At 38.2% G+C, this 17348-nt stretch overlaps 1 protein-coding gene across 1 annotated transcript in view; it reads left to right on the forward strand.

The window, feature by feature from the left end:
* Positions 1-695: 695 nt before the first annotated feature.
* QSER1 (glutamine and serine rich 1) overlaps positions 696-17348 on the forward strand; it is a 28344-nt gene continuing 11691 nt past the window's right edge. The window contains exons 1-6 of the mRNA XM_010004257.1: positions 696-775; positions 2008-2172; positions 5509-9207; positions 13969-14258; positions 15603-15719; positions 16318-16451. Coding sequence (XP_010002559.1) covers positions 2034-2172; positions 5509-9207; positions 13969-14258; positions 15603-15719; positions 16318-16451 — 4379 coding nt within the window. The 5' untranslated portion in view covers positions 696-775; positions 2008-2033. The remainder of the gene's footprint in view (positions 776-2007; positions 2173-5508; positions 9208-13968; positions 14259-15602; positions 15720-16317; positions 16452-17348) is intronic.

Genomic DNA, 17348 nt, shown 5'->3' on the forward strand with positions numbered 1-17348 from the left:
TCAGTTTGTTTCCATTAAGCCTGATTAAAACATCATGTTAATTTAAATGACTCATTGCAAAATATTGAATAAAAGCTGTGGATCATTAACTTATGTTTAATGCTAGGAGGTCTGAAGATTTAGATTTGTCACTTGGTAGTGCTCTCAATGTCAGTTTTATTAGAATAATAACAGAATTAACAAAATCTTTAAAAAACCCACACTCTTGCAACTTCCTAGTCATTCCAGCTTTTGTATTAAATGTGGTCCTAGAAGTTTTAATGGAATTAGAAATGGAAGTGTTAATGTGGGCATGCATTTGTAATTATCAGCTTTGCAGATTTCACATAAGTCAGTCATTACAAGAAGTGTCCATCCAGTGTTTCTTGCAGTTGAAGTGGGAAAGCCTCTGTCTTTCTGCCCTAGTCCTTTTCTATGATCAGCTTTGATTTTTATAAGGTGTTTGCCCTTCTCCCCCCCTTCACTTCGGCTCATTAGGTTTTGTAGTACTTTTTTTTTTTTTTAACTACCTAGCATTTTTAATGATGTCTGCATCTGTCAGACCTTGAGCTTGTGTTCTCTTTTGTTGTTTCTGCAACTTCTTGGCTTGTGATTGGGATTTAATAGTTCTAATTTGTTTCTATAGCTGTTATATTTTGGTTAATTATTCTAAATTTCTTTCTTAGCATCAGCTATGGAGGAGGACATTCATCACATTCAGAAGCAGATCTTCACAGACAGACATACACGGCTTCTCATCAGCTTCCTGGATACTCTACTACGCACCATCCTACTGGTAACTGTCCATATAATAAGATTAAATAGCTAAAAAAACCCAAACAAACCCAAACTGTTACATAATTTAGTTTCAAGTTGGTGAATTTTATGACCAGAAAGTTTGGCATGCAAGTGGTAGGAGAAAAGCTGAGTTTGTAGTACAAAGTAGCTTTTATCAAGATGTTGTCTGTAGAAAGAAAAATATAAGAGGGATGTTATGCTCAATAACTTATAGTTGATTCTTAAAGAAACTACATTTATTCTATAAAATATATTTTTTCAGGATTTGGCCTATGCATAAGGGCCAAATGTAAAGTATGCCTCAAAGCCAGCTGCAGAAATTGTGCTGATTCCTTTGGACTGCAACAAATCACAAAACTAATGCAAGGTGGAACACATTGTTGCTGGTACTTTTGTGGACAAACTTAGTGCTCTGAGAAAGTTAAAACTTTCTTTAATGTAGTAGCAGGTTAGACTGTGTTACATCTGCATCAGGATTTGTCTTTGATACTCTGTTTCCATGTTAGGAGAACATGGGGCATGACCTCTTCATGCTTTGCAATGCAGTTTCTGGGGAGAGATATTTGACCCATTTGTGCTAGCTGGAATCTGCAGTGTCTTGGCCAGGTCCTCCATCAGGACAATGGAGGGTCAGAACTGCAGAGAACATTTCAGGGTGCAGACCCTGCAGTCTTGGCATAATCTCAGTTATTCAGAACTCTGGATTTCTCCAGTGCTTCCCAGTGAGCCACCTGCCATTGAAAGGTGTGAGCAAAAGGACACGCACCAAGGTGTTAGATGAAACAGGGAATGCAGCCAAAACCCCTTTTCTTGTGCCAATTCTCCAGAGAAGTCCAAACTGCTGCAAGTGGCCCAAAAGGGGAAAAGGTTGATATAGAGAAATTGAATCCATTTTAGAAGGAATTCTGACTGTTTAAGTAGTTCATGTAAAAAGTGGGATAGTGAATCTTCCAAAGAAGGGAGAACTTTATTGGTTGACCTTAATATTGTTTTTAAGCATCATATTTGACAAACAATTAACAGTAGGTTTTAAGCTGTATACTCAGTTTCCAGTTGCAGCAGTGTAAAACAGTTACTAACACTGGAAAATTGGTATAATAATGGTGCTAATATTTCACAGATAATTTTTAGTGAATTATGAATGTATATCCTTGTTATTTGATTGGGCTTCTTATAGGCTCATCTGAATTGTCTGTTTGTTTTGTTTCATTTTCCTCCACCCTCATCTAGGTCTTTCAGGAATATTTGATACCAGTATGCACAGTGCTGGAAGTAACACTAAGGAAACTTCTTCAGTTATGAATTTTCTCTCTGCTATTGAGTCTCGTACCGCTCAGGCAGTCTCTTCGGGATCTACCCTTTTACCACAATTCAGGGCTCCTTCCTGGCAGACAGGTGAAAAATTTCTCTTGAAATAAAATTTTGTCATGATTATATTGAACATTTGGGAGAATTTGAAACAAAAATATCTTGACTAGCTGAAAAAGCTATATGTCTTCTACTTCTTTTCATCTCAGTATTTAAAAACCTCAAAATCAGTAGAATTATATTAGCAGAAGAACAAATACTATAAGAAGAATTATTACAAGCAGAAATTCTCATTGTTTAGAAGGAGTTTAGATATATAGGATATTATTTTGTCCAATGACAAATTTATTCTCTATTTATTCTCTTATTGGAGTTAGTCTCCCCAACACCATAAGCATATTCATGTAGACTACCTGTGCACCCTAGCAGATCTTTCTTTCTCAAACTCTGTTCCCTGTCATAGTTCTTCTTCTGTGATATTGCCACTACAATCTGTGGCTAACTTTGGCTCCTTTGCACCTGGAAGTAATGAGCAAGATGCTCTTAAAAAGAGGGTCTGAGGAGTGTGTCACATAGAAATAAGTGATCTAATTTACAAATAAGCAAACGTGCTGTCTTGTTTGGCAGACTGACTGCCTCCTGTAAACCTCACCCATCTGTCAAGCCTTCTGTGCAGAGCAGGAAACTTGGCATATTTTGAGCCACATAGAGGCAGCCACACCAAGATTAGTGCTGCTACTGCATCTGTGGTAGCTTCAAGTTATGCTTAATTCTTCTATTGTGATTATGCAGCTGTGCAGTGAATAAGATCTATTCACTGATCTGTAAGAAAATGTTTAGGTGTTTTATTTTTACTTTGGTGGGATGATTTTCCCCTGTATCAGCAAGCTGATCTATGTCTCAGTGCAGCTGTATGATCACTGCTTCAGATTTATGGGAGAAGGCCTAAGGTGAGAAGAAGAAAGAACCGAACAATCCCTTTGTTGACAATTTGCACTTGGTGTGTTAAGTGTAATGTGAAGCTACATTCTCTGAAGAGCTACTCAAAGTTGAGAAGAGAGAATGTGGTTTTTATTCATGATGGATGAAAGCAGATACATGGGAACACAAATGAGGATGCACATTGTTAGTCTGTCCAAAAATCTTAATCAGTGATATTTAGAGATGTGATGATCCATCCTCACATCAGATTGTTAGCTGGGAAGAAACCTTTTTTTCTCTTCGTCCTAGCATTTTCTCCATTGCAGCCTGCCTCACAGTGAACTGTGAAGAATGGGGAGACATGCTGTGGGTCGGGTTTGATGTTGATACCAGTGATTGAGAGACTTCTCAGTACTCATTACTAAGAACTCATCAGTAAGCCCATTTTCAATATTACCAGTTCTCTGAGCTTTCTGTTGTCCTTTAATACTTTTGCTGCTTTTTCTGTGACCCTCAATCCTCCCAGGTGTCTTTGGAGAGCTTTGTCTCCTACAAACTTTTTGATGAGGGAAAACAATTGCTCTTTGCTCTTTAAGGTGACCTTTCTTTAGAAGGTTTTTTTACTTTGGGTTGGGTTTTTTTTTTCCCAAATGCTGCCACTGCTTGTCTTGGGGGAAAAAGGAACAGTGTTTTTTTTATATTGCCCTACCGAGTGTTCCTGTGATATGTGGGATGTATTATCAGCATTCTGATTTCATAGAGCAGTGAGGAGTGTCCATGCACACAACTTACTACCTTTGCCGTACCTTTTGTCTGCTTCTCTACAAAAGTAAAATACAAAGCCCAGCAGTTCTGCCAAAGTAGTGCTTCTGTGACTGGCTTTTGTCTGATTTAAGAAATTACCTGCATAGTAGAAAGGGCTTTAATTTATGAAGAGAAGGGAAAAATACAGATGAGGTTATAAATTAACACCTACAGTTAAAACAGATATGAATTCTTTCCCTTCTTTGGTGCTTCTGGATGCCCCTACCTTTGTGTTACTGATAGGGATCAGTAAAAGAGAACCCAGTTGTACATGATGTTGCCGTTTTTTTAGAATAGGAAAAAAACCCAAAGCATTAAGATACTGCTTATGCTTTCTTACTCAGAAAGACCTTATTGTTGATTCATGAAAAATACCTTGGCATTCCTTCAGTATCACATCTTTTCATATCAGTTTGTCTTGAACTGAAAGGGGGAAACAAAGACTTTCTTTCGCAGCTTCATCTGAAACTTTGAAAGCAATTGTGTGATTAAGTTGCAGTCAGTTTAAAAGGGCTTAGTACATTTTAAAATGAAAATGGATATTTTTTTAAACTTCAGTGTTTGTCTCAAAACAAGGCTTATTTACTGAGGGTTTTTTTCCTTTATTCTTACATGATCCCAAGCTAAAAGCTGCTTTAGGTATTCAAGAAGAACTGAAAAAGGTCAGATTATACCTGTGATTTGAATTTTTTTCCCATTTGTGTAGCCTTGTAAATTTTCCAGTGGAAACTGATTCCTTTATGAGAAGTTTAAGCCTCTCTGAGAAAAAAACTTGCTTTCTTCACTTTTCTGTTCATAGACTTTAGAAATGGTACACAAACTTCACCAGTACCTACAGGCTAGAGGGTGAAAAGTTCTGATATGGATCACTGTTGTAAGCCCCACAGCTTGCAAGGGAATTTCACACCCCTGTATCAGTTGGAGTAGTATGTTCTGTGAAGAAATCTTGTTTAAGCCAGGATGTCATATCAATATCCGGATGCAAATAAGTAATATTATACCCTTCTGTTGGATTGTTGCTATTGCACTGTGCAGATAGTTGCTGTCTATGGATACTCTGGACTCCAGTATCTAACCTGAGGAAGTAGAAATCATATTTATTCTTGGTATTGAAAGTCAATACCTCCTGTAAGAAACATGCATTACATAGTGCATAGGTTATTAGCTATTTCACTGTAAGCTCTGAAATGTTTACATAAAGTGAATTATAAAAGTATTGGTGAGGGTAAATGCAGGAGATAGGATTGCTGCTTTAACTGTTTATGTTTAAAAATGTCTATGGTGTAATTTTGTTGTTTTACTGCTTATTAAAGGTGTCCAGGGATTTTAATCAGTTGTCCTCTACTATGAACTTCCTTTAAAGCTGAAATAAATTTTAATAGACTCTTATATTTCAAAGCAGAATTAATCTTGAATGATTTTTTCTCTGCAATTTGTGGCTTAAGGATAAGAGTTTTTTCCTTTCTGCAGTTCACAGTAGATAGAGAATTTGGAATTCTTAAAAAAAGTCTGCTCTTCCAGTTTGAAAAGTACCCACAATAAGCACCTCCGTTTATATGTTTTTGTTGAAAAGGGTGGTGAATCTGTAGGAAGTTATATTTGTAAATGGTGCAAGATCTTAGAATTAAATGAGTTGTAGAAATACAGGGTGCTATAACTTGTGAAACTTCCCCTTCTTGTTTTGCTTTTGTTTTCCAGGTATGCATTCCTCAACAGCCACAGAACTATTTGTTACCGGAGCTTTGCCAACCTCTGGAACTTTTCCACCAACATCTGCTTTATCAGCATATCAGCATCCCAACACTTTCAGCAGTAGAAACTTTGCTACTACCCCTTCTCTTACTCTTCAAGATACTACTTTCAGTGCTACATCAAATGGTCTCTTAACTACCCATGATCCTTTATTACAGATTAAAACATCACAAGGCGCTGTTCCAACTGCTTTGACATTTGAGCGCCTAGGCAGTTCTGTTTTGAGCACCAGTATACCACCTCAGTCATCAACATACCGTTCTGCTCAAGAATCTGCACCCCATCTTTTGCAACCTCAGTTTAGTTTGTTGCCTTCAACCCTTGGAGGAGCTCAGCAGGTTTCTCAGGCATATAGCACACCTGTCTTTACTGGTTCCACTGCTTCAATCGACAGAGCACTTCAGCGAGAATGTAGTGTTATTAAACACCATCAGCGGCCTTCAAGTACTCAATCTGTTCAGGCTCAACTGACTGTTTCACAGCATTCCTTACACAGCTATTTAACGAGTACCAGTGGAGTTAATTTTCAGGATACATCTAGGCACTCAACATTACCCTGTAGTCCAGTTGGAGATGTTACTCAGGTGAGCAATGGAGGGCAGAAAACTTCTCAAGTCACAGTGGAACTTGCTCAGTCATACACATCTGCAATTCCATCTCCTGGTTTTCCATCTGCTTCCACAGCAAAAGTGAAAAACTGTTCCACAAAGCAGCCTCCAAGGTCAACGAAGACCCCCAAGCCTCAAAATGTTGTTCCTACTGTGCAGACACAAAGCTATGCCAAAACTGCACAAAACCAGAGTTCTGTCATTACAGGCCAAGCACAGATCTATTCTACAGCACAGCTTCCAAGTCTCTTGTCAGTCAGCCAGTCCCAAAACTATGTCTCATCCCAGACTCAAAATGTGCCACCTGTCAGTCACTCACAGGATTTCTCATCCAGCAAGGTTGAGAAGCTGCCCTCACTCTATAAAACATTGACTTTTTCTGGGCAATCACAAGCTATTACGTCTGATAGTCAAACTCTAAGTTACTCCTCAGAGGAACAGGTATTGACTTCAGTTCCAAATGAGAACTACTCTGGGCAGACGAGGGAACTTGCTTCAGTCAGCCAGTCTCAGAGCTACTCTTCTAGTCACTCTCAGGGTTTATCTCCAGTTAGCCAGTCCCAAGTTAGTTTTTCATCTCAATCACAAGTTTTATCAGCCGTTAGTCCTTCAGAAAGCTATTCTTCAGGGCAGTCTTTAACATTAACATCTCCTTCTCTTTCCTTTAATGCCTCTTCTCGGGTACAAAATCTTCCAGCTTCGAGTCCTACTCAGAGCTATATTTCTTTACATTCTTCTCAGAACTCTCAGTCACAAGAATCCTCCTCTCCACAGTCTCAGAAGTTTTTGCCATCTGTCCAGTCTCCTCCTTTTGCATCCCCAGCTCATTCCCAGGCACTGCAGAACAACAGACCTTCCTCAGAAACAAAGTTGTATGTTAAAAGGAAGTCTGACTCCAATTTGTATGCCTCGTCAAAACAAGAGGAGGAATTATCAATGCAAGATATGCAGGCATTGCAACAGCAAGCTACTCTAGAATCTTCCACTCAAAGGCTGACTGAAGAGGAAATCAATGCTCAAGACACATCCTATAGGGTCTCAAAAGCAGATGACAGATACTCTCAAAGTGTAATCAGAAGTAACTCTCGTCTTGAAGATCAAGTTGTTGGACTTGCTCTTCAAGGAACAAAAAAAGATGAAAGGATGGTCAATTCTGTGGAACAGCTTTCCCGACATATTGGCCATATCACTAGTCTAAGCCATGATATAGAAAAGACAGCTGATTTAATGCAAACAACACAAGTAACAGTGACTGCTAAAGAACTAAACCAGCAACATGCTCTTATGCATAAGGTGCATGAAAGTAAAGCTCAAGAACAGCAAGGCCAAGTCATTAGCACACCATCACAGGTTCAACCTCATGCTTTAAGACATGGTCATCAGTTGTGTTTGCCCAGTGCACAGGTACTTCTGGAGTCAGCTTGTGACTTGCAGATTCTACATCAGTCAATATTGCAGTCGGGTTTAGGACAAGCAAAGGCGTCACCACAAGTGCAAAGAATACAGAGTCCTCAACAGGTGACACATCCGTTCCTTCAGATGGATGGTCATATTATTCAAAGTAATGGAGGTCATTCTCAGCAACAGCTTCATGCGCAGAATTCAGAAGTAATGAAAATGGACATTTCTGAGCCCTCCAAACCACTACAGCAACATTTGACAACGAAAGATCATTTTACTCAGGCAAATCAACATGATTCAAAAAATCAGTTTGTTTCTCTTAATTCAATATGTTTTCCGGAATCTATACTTCTTAGTGATGACAGGAATATATTATCCAACGTAGATGACATCTTAGCAGCAACAGCAGCAGCCTGTGGTGTGACACCATCTGACTTTGCCAAATCAGCTTCTAATGAAGAGGAAATCCAGTCTGTTGAAAATAGTGAGGAGTCTAAAACACAGTTCCGGTCAATGGACATAAGACATGTGTCTTCTGGTTTCAGTGCCTCACCTACTGTAGTTGGAAAGCCAGCAAGCATAAGTAATATTTCTCTGAATGGAGGCCATATTACTATAAATCTTGCACCAGTGTCAACAATACAGGCAAAAACAGTGAACCTTGATCAACACCACATTGAAACTTCTGATCAAAATGTACCAACAAGAATAACCTCTCCCACCCTTGGCCCTGGTCAAGAGGAGAAAGAACAAGGGTCTGTTGCAGTTAATAAACAATCTAGCATCAGTCATGAATCTGAAGAAGATAATGATGTTTCTGCTGATGGTACACTGAGTGCAAGAGAGACAGAATTTATTTCAAGTGGTAAAAGTCTCAGTGAAGAAAGTGCTGCTTCAGAGAACGATTTTAATATGGTTGGTGATGATGGTACAGTAGCAGGTAACCAGTCAAAGGGTCTATTGCAGACACTACCTGTGCCCCAAGGTGGAGATGGAACTGTTAATAGAACTGAAGAAGAATGCCAAGATTTAACTCAAGGGAATCTTCAGAAGAAAAAAAGCAAAGGAAAAAGCCAAAACAGAAATGCTGCAGAAGATGACAGTGCAATTCAGAAACAGGTAAGAAGAAGTGGACAATGTAAACGTCAAAATTCAAGAGGAAATGACTCATGTTTGACATACTCTTCTCCTGTTTCTGAAAGTTATGATACGTACCAGCATCAGGAAAGAATGAGGCAAAAAATTAAAGAAGTTGAAGAAAAACAGCCTGAAGTCAAAACGGGATTTATCGCATCTTTTTTAGACTTTCTGAAGTCTGGGCCTAGGCAACAGTTTTCAGCTCCAGCTGTACGGATGCCAAACAGGACTAGGCGACCCGTTACGCAAATAGTTCGTGCCCCTTGCTTACAGTCCTCTGCAAAGCCTCAGGCAGCAGCAGCAGCACCTGTAGCTTCTGAGGTTAGTGGAGAAAGTCCAACCAAAAAAGCTGATGAAGAACTTAAGAAAAATTTAGAAGCGTTGCCTTCATTTTCTTCTGATGAAGATGACTCTGTAGGGGGTAACCACGACCTTCAGAAGAGCATCTCTACTGCATTGTCAGCCCTGGATGATACATCTGACAGAAAGAGCAAATCAGGTAAAACAGTTGCTGAAAGTGCATGTGTTGAAAGAGATTTCTGTAGCTGATGGGGAAAAAATAAAGAATTAATTGTAGCTTTTGTCAGTGCACATAAAGGTTTTGATTGGTTTTGGTTTTAATTACAGCCATAATTAAGAGTTCTGTTCAAAAGTTTTGTTGTTCACTTTGAATTAGTGTTTTCCACAATTAGAAAATACGTAGATACACTTGTTTATGCTACTTACTCTTCTAATGTCAAAAAGTGATATTTTTTTTTTGCCCGGAATTGGAGTAATGTGTCTGTTCTTCTCTGGCTTATAATGCTAAATATGATTTTCATTTGGAAACCTCAGCAAACCATCATGTCATGGTTTTTAAATCTATTTTTTAAAAGTTCTAGCAAGACAACATATCACTGATTGCCATGTCAGAAGTTAAGTCCTTCCTAGGCAGAGTAAAACATGCACTTTCTGTCATAATAGATTTGCACAGAATATTTATGAAGACTTGATCAATTTTGGGCAGGGAGGGGCAGGCAGCACTCACTGATCACACTTTTCATTTTCACTTGTATTATGTCTATGATGTACATGACATTGTTGTCAATGTTCATAGCTTTTGATTGATGCAGCCTGGTTTTGAAGTATTTTCAGCGTACAGCTTATTTTTTTCTAGATAGACCTTTTTGATGAACCTTTTTTTACTCTGGCAAGCAATTAAAAACTATCCAGCCAATCACGTAAGTACTAATTCAAGAGGAATACCATTACCTTCCAAAATAATCACAGGGAAAAAAATGAAACATTTCTTAAACTCTTCTGGGGCTCCACAGCCTATAGGATTTGTGACCCATAGGCTTGTTGTTAACAAGATAGGATGAAGTGATTTTTTTCTCTTTTTAGTTTAAAGGAGAGAGGGAGATTTTTTTTCCCCCTCTAAGGGTGATGTGCTTTTCTGAAAAACACATAGTACATTGAATTTAAATTGTGATAATCAGACCTAAATTAACAGGAAAGGATTGCAGAATACATGATATACTGAACAATACTTTATTACTGTTCAGGGAGTTTTTGTGACTATTAGTATTGATTTGTTTTAACATCAACAGAAAGTCTGTTACACAGAAGATGAAGTTCCTTGTGTTTGTTTCAGTTGAGTATGTATTTTAAACAAGAAAGCAGTGACCTTTCCCCACCCCCAGAAAGCCAAAATGTGGACGATGCCAGAGTTTGACTTCAGTTTTTTTAACTTTCATAAACCATGTTTTGTGTCTGCCTTCTTAAGGAAATACTTGAGGTTTTTTGTTGGACGCACATTTCCACCAGTGTTTTATTTGTGATTATTTTACAATTTTGTATCTTCTTTATTATTCATAAGGCTGTAATATTTATATTATGAGTTTAATGAATTCCTGTTTTGTTGTATACAAGATCATACATCATACAAGATGCTTAGCTCTTTCCTATTTCCTGGTGTTATGTAGATTTTCTAGCAATTCCTCCTCCTGTCTGGTTTTGCACATAGATATGGAAGGGCAAATATTAAAACAGTCTTTTGTTAGTAGTATTAAATGGCATATGCACAGTTATCTGCTGTTCTGAAGAATGTGTGAATGTACTTGGGAAAGTAGTAATGCTCAGTTGTGTTAAAGCTGCCATAGCTTGCACTGAACAAAGAAATGCCACATGTATATCCAGAATAACTTATTTAATGGCTTACCAATTTTACTGACTTGCTTTCATTAATCTTTATGTATCTAGTATTTACCTTTTGTATCAAATAATTTGATTTGGATCACTTATAAAAATACATGTCCTGTTACCTTTTTTCTATTTTTTCAAGTAAAAAAGTCAATAACAGTGACTGTAGCAAAACTGTTAAATTATTACCTTCTCAAATTTGAAGCCAGTTTCATAAGTGATATTAGTAATTATGCTATAGCTAATATAATTTGATTTCTTTTAGATCTGAGCAAGTCAGTGTTAACAACTAAAGTATAAAAGAGTATAAAGTAGTATCTAAAAATTATTGTAATATTTTTCAGGTGGTAAAGAGTAATAATTTTGAAAGGTGAGAGTTTTCTTTGGCCTCTGGGGCACAGAGGAGAAAGGTAATAACTCAGTATGAGTTTATGAAAGGGAGGTTGACCAGCTTGCTTGACCAACTTGATCTCTTTCTGTGACCATGTGACCTGCCTTTTGGATGAGGGGAAGGCTGTGGACATTGTCTACCTGGACTTGGGTAAGGCCTTTGACACCATCTCCCACAGCATCTCCTGGAGAAGCTGGCAAACCATGGCATAGACAAGTGGACTCTTCACTGGGTAAAAAACTGGCTGGGTAGCCAGGCCCAGAGAGTTGTGGTAAATGGGGTCAAATTGGGTTGGTGACCGGTCACCAGTGGTGTCCTTCAGGGATCAGGTTTGGGGCTGATCTTGTTCAATGTCTCTATCAATGATCTGGATGAGGGGATAGAGTGCACCCCCAGTAAGTTTGCAGACAACAGCAAATTGGATGGGAGTGTTGATCTGCTTGAGGGTAGGAAGGCTCTACAGAGGGACCTGGACAGGCTGGACCAATGGGCAAGACCAGTTGTATGAGGTTCAATAAGGCCAAGTGCTGGGTCCTACATTTCAGTCACAACAACCCCAGGCTACAGGCTTGGGGAAGAGTGGCTGGAGAACTGCCCAGCAGAAAAGGACCTGGGGTGCTGATGGACAGCCAGATGAACATGAGCCAGCAGTGTGCTCAGCTGGCCAAGAAGGCCAATAGCATCCTGGCCTGCATCAGGAATAGCATGACCAACAGGAGTAGGGAGGTGATTGTGCCTCTGTACTGGGCACTGGTGAGGCCACACCTCAGGTACTGTGTTCAGTTCTGGGCTCCTCACTATAAGAAGGACATTGAGGTGCTGGATCATGTCCAGAGAAGGGCCATCAAGCTGGTGAAGGGTCTAGAGAACAAGTCATATGAGGAGCAGCTGAGGAAACTGGGGATGTTTATTTTGGAGAAGACGAGGCTGAGAGGAAACCTCATTGCCCTCTGCAGCTACCTGAAAGGAGGTTGTAGGGAGGTGGGTGTTGGCCTCTTCTCTCAGGTGAATAATGACAGGACCAGAGGAAATGGTCTGAAGTTTTGGCAGGGGAGGGTTAGATTGGATATTAGGAAGAATTTCTTTACTGAAAGAGTGGTCAGGCACTAGAACAGCCTGCCCAGGGAGGTGGTGGGGTCACCATCCCTGGAGGTATTAAAGAAGCATGTAGATGTGGCACTTCAGGTCATGCTCTAGTGGCCGAGACTGTAGGGTGGGGTTTTTTTTGTGGATGTTACTTGGTGAAGTGTGTTGTGTTTGTCTGGGATCTTGTTGTGTGGTGGTCTTCTTGAGTGATTTATTTTTTGGGTTTTTTTGTTTTGTGTTTTGGTGGGATTTGTTTGGAGTTTTTTTGTGTTGATGGTTGTACTCTGTGATCTCAGAGGTCCTTTCCAACCATGACTGTTCTGTGATTCTATGATTCGCTTAAATCTGTTAGCATTGCTCTTCTCTGTTAATATTAAAAATTAAGATATTGCCAACGTTTTAAACTGGAACTTTCTGTTATATTATTACAGAATATGAATGATAAATGTCTAAAAGTCATACAGCAACTTTTCATTTAATTTGTTATCCAGATTTGAGCCAGCATGAAGCCAATTTTCCTTTTGCTGTTTTTTTTTTCCTTCAGTAAGCTTTCTTTTAATTAGTCACAGTGTGTTCTAACTAAAGGTGATAAGACAGTGGAATGTTTTTGTAACTGCTGGGTCTTCAAGGTTGCACCTTCACTCTGCCTGCTCAGACACTGCGGGGAGATCTATGACCCCCCCATAGGAGGCTGAGTTAGACAGACAGCAAAATTGGCCAGAGATATTCCATTCCATGTATCTACGTAAACTCAGAGGAAGGTCAGAGATCACAGAAGACAACTTCCTTCCTGCTTCTTCTCCCCTTCTCTTTTGTCCATGGCCGGCATCCAGGGAGGACTCTGTCCATCCATCACCAACCCCCAGGCTCCAGGTCTCCTGACCCTCATCATTCTGTGCTTTCTCCAGCAGCAGCTCTGGGATTCCCCAGGACTCTTCCCCATTCAGGAGTTTCTGTGGGAGTTGCTGGAAAAGAGGCTTTTGCACATATCTGAACGTATCTGTATATAATTGTATATATTTTCTTATATCAGTGTTTATTTAAAGCTGTGTAGTTTAGTTTTCAATCCAGCCAAGTCTCTCTCTGTCTCTCTTTTCTCCTTCCCTTCCTGGGTGGGAGGGGATTGAGAGCATTGTTGTCAGACATGAGTCAAACCATGACATTTGTCTTTCTCTTTCCTTAATCCAATTTTAGAAGACTTCGTGCACCAGATTGGAAACAGGATTCAGTGTTGTAACCTTTACTGTTGTATTTGCTTAGTCACACAAAGTTCAACAGTATTTCCTGTTGGTCATGTCTGTATCTATCAAATTGTTTTCCAAAGCATTCATCTTTGTTATTTCTAGCTGCAACAGATGCAACAGTTTCATATAAACAGATAAACTATATAACATGTAAGCTAACTACAGTATTGTGTGTGTTTTTTTATGGTTTGGTTGTGGCCAAGATAATTCTCTATTTCAACTCTTAAAACAGGTATTTTTCCTAGAATATTTGTTTTTAATAATTATTATGATGCAAAAGAACAACAGTAAATCTAATTCCCTTTTTATGTTGCTAATCCTTGGTAATTCAACTAAAATTGGAATTTTTTTCCTTCAGAAGCTGAAAAAGGGACAATTGTTACTACTGCTGCTTCTACTGCAGTGATGAAGCAGGAATCTCCACAGACAGCTACTCCTGTAGTCAATGTGCAGGAGAAAGTGATTCCAGCTGACCCCTTAAAAGCAGCTCAACAGGATCCCGTGACTTCAGACCAATTGGCAAAAATACAGACAACTGTTGCAATAGAAGGAGGTACTGATGAGGAGAATACAGACAGTGGAGGAGAGGGCATGTACAGAGAACGTGATGAATTTGTAGTGAAGATTGAAGATATAGAGACACTAAAGGTAATTAAAATACTTCCTGTGGGGAAAAAAAAAAATAATAATCACAAAAAATCCAGCATATTAATTTAGTCTCAACAAACTACCAAAAGGGGAAAGGCTGAAGATTAGTTTTCTGTTTCTATTCTAATATTATTTGGCTGCTGTGAAGATGCCTTAAAGGTGTCTTTGTAGTACAGATTATTAATATGTTTTGTATGTATATATCCTGTTTTATACTACATACATAATAAAGATTTAGGGTTGGTTGGTTTGTTTTTAAGATAGTAATAAGCTTTCAAGTGGAAGGTTCTGCAAAAGATCTTGAAGTTCTTTTTTTCTTTTATGGAAGAGGTTCTGTTCCCTGTTCCAACAAGGTATGGCTTCCATAAGCAACAAGTACAGCTCTTGATAGGAGTTGATAGAAATATTCCTTGTTGTCTTTGATTTCTTGTTTTGGTTTGGTTTTGTTGCTTCTCTATTTTAAATTATTCTGCATGTTTATGTCTCCTTTTGTTGTCACAGCCAACAATATTCTTACCATTAATTTCTAATCTTTTTGATTACTTGTCTGTGTTCATCCTGTTGAGCTTAAGTTTTAAATGTGTATCTTTGTCACATAAGAAGTTTTACCATGTGTAAAATATTTCCTTGTCACTACAAAACTGATTAAGTTTTGAGATATTTTTTATTTTAACTTGGTAGTGTTTATTTCTTTAGTTATTTAAACAGTCATGAAAAAGTAACCAACACTTGATTATTCGTTTTCCAAAAAGAGGGTTTCTGAGTTAGGTGTTTGCATGTGGGATTTATAGAGATTTCTCAATAAAGCTAACAATTGCAGATTTGTTTCTAGCATAGTTTATTTCTTAAACCATGTGAAGAAGAAACTCAAACTCATTATTTTTACAGTTAAGTTGAACTGAAAGTCTAAAGCCTGGTTCACTAATTCATACATTCTCTTTTCATGTTAGCACAAGCATCATGCAATAGTGTATCTGGGCTTCTGCTACAGAGTTTCTAGTGACCTGTGAGCTTTTTGGTACTTACTGTGATTCCCACATTTTTGTTTTAAAAAATATTTCATAGAGGAAATAATAAAAACTTGGGAAAATGTTTTGTTTTTTTTTTAAATAGAGATCTGTGTCTCATTTGCATAGTACACCAGTTGAAGGCATCACAACACAGGCAGAGCTGGTTGGCACAACTTCATCACTGTGAAAGCAAAATTTGTAGATGGATTTTGAATTTTGAATTGCTTATTTCCATTTTATCCCTGGGTAACTTGCTTAAAAAGCATAATGCTCAATCATGCTTTTAGGAGAAAAATAAGCACTGTTTTTAGCAAATAATGTTATGTTCTTACAGGTTGCTTTGCAAACAGGAAAAGAGCCTCCAGCTATTTGGAAAGTACAGAAGGCTTTATTGCAAAAGTTTGTTCCTGAAGTGCGAGATGGCCAGAGAGAGTTTGCTGCTACTAACAGTGTGAGTCTTAATTCTTTATGAAGCTTCGTGGGAACTGATTTCCTTAAAGGAAATTGAGGAAACAAAATGAAGTATGATTCTGACATTTGTTCTTACCAAGCAAGGGAGGGGGAAAAAAAAGCTTCTTTTTCCTAGTAATCTAAAATTCTCACTATATGTATTGATGGGCAGATATTTGCTTTCCAGCATCAGTTCTTTGGTATCATTCTGTGTAAAGAAAACAAATTTTCACAACCATAATGAAGTCAGTGGAAGCAGGCTTGTGCACCCACTGCTTTCCACAACAGGAAGAATACAGATAGGATACAATATCAACAGGCAGCCCTTTGCCAGGCAGATAATGCTTTTTAGATAACACATGGAGAGTATTAAATGAAGAGAGAAAATTAAATCCAACGTACCTCTTGCCCTGTTTTCTTACTTTAAATATTGTGTGGAAACCCATTAGAGAATTTCTCTTAAATTATAAATGCTGTAGGATGGCTCACTTTTGTTTGTAAACAGATTGTTTTTAAACTAACTTTATTGTTCAAATTTTAATTACTAAGTGTTTTTGTTAAGTAAAGATATTCAGTTTGTGTATTAATTTTCTTTTTAGTATCTTGGGTATTTCGGGGATGCAAAAACAAAGTACAAACGAGTGTATGTGAAGTTCATTGAGAATTCAAATAAAAAGGAATATGTCAGAGTATGTTCAAAAAAACCACGAAGCAAGCCTGTACAGTCAGCAAGGTATTTTATTTCAATTTGTTTTTCATTTTGCCATATTGTTTTCATATTAAGAAGCAACCTATTTTGATAAACAAAACTTATAACTCAGGATTGTGTTAATTCAGCTTTAAGTTGGAAACTAGAACTGTGCTTTGCTTTAAGAGAAGAGATATAAATTACGGCCATATAAAAGACTTCCCTACCTTGAATCTGGGGATTGCAGTAGTCATTTATTTTAGAGGTGGGAGGGCTTTCCACGCTGTCTTTCTGTTGTATTTTGCCCTATTACTCAACATAAGGATAGAAGCCTACAGGTGTAATGATTTTTATTTTCTGTGTGTTGTTTTCTCCTGTCCCATGGACTTTGCAAGTCAGGTATGTTTTTCCAGATTGATTTAATGTCTATCCTATCCCAATATAGTGGAAGTACCCTGCTTTCTTATCAGTCCTGGAAAGTTAATTTAAAAATAACAGTTAATTGTTGAAGTTGGTTGTGTCAGGGATGCTTTTCCTTCTTTTGCATATCCTTGCACACTGAGGGTAATAGACCTTTCTTATTGCTCTTGCTCTACCCCCTTGCCCTACCGCAAAAAAATTCTTCATTTTGAGTCATCCCAAGTAACCCACATCCGTGCTTTAAAATCAGTTAATTCCAGTGGTATTGCTTTTAAACCACCGACAAGGATAAATAAAGCCCATACAAATCAGTTACTCTGGAGAGCCATATAAAAAATGCAGGGCAAACAGCATGGTTTTGGTTACTCTAGTAAATATACTGCAAATGGTCCTGCCAAATGTTACAACTGTAAGTGCCTCTCATGCAGGTGCTTTGGCTCTCTCTGATATTTCCTCAGTCACCTTCTTTCTGGTGAGGTTGTCACTGTCATTCACTTGTTAAGGGTTTTGCTGTTGTGTTTT

Source organism: Chaetura pelagica, unplaced genomic scaffold, assembly GCF_000747805.2.
Source record: "Chaetura pelagica isolate M959 unplaced genomic scaffold, ChaPel_1.0 scaffold119, whole genome shotgun sequence".
In the NCBI taxonomy this organism is placed as follows: Eukaryota; Metazoa; Chordata; class Aves; order Apodiformes; family Apodidae; genus Chaetura; species Chaetura pelagica.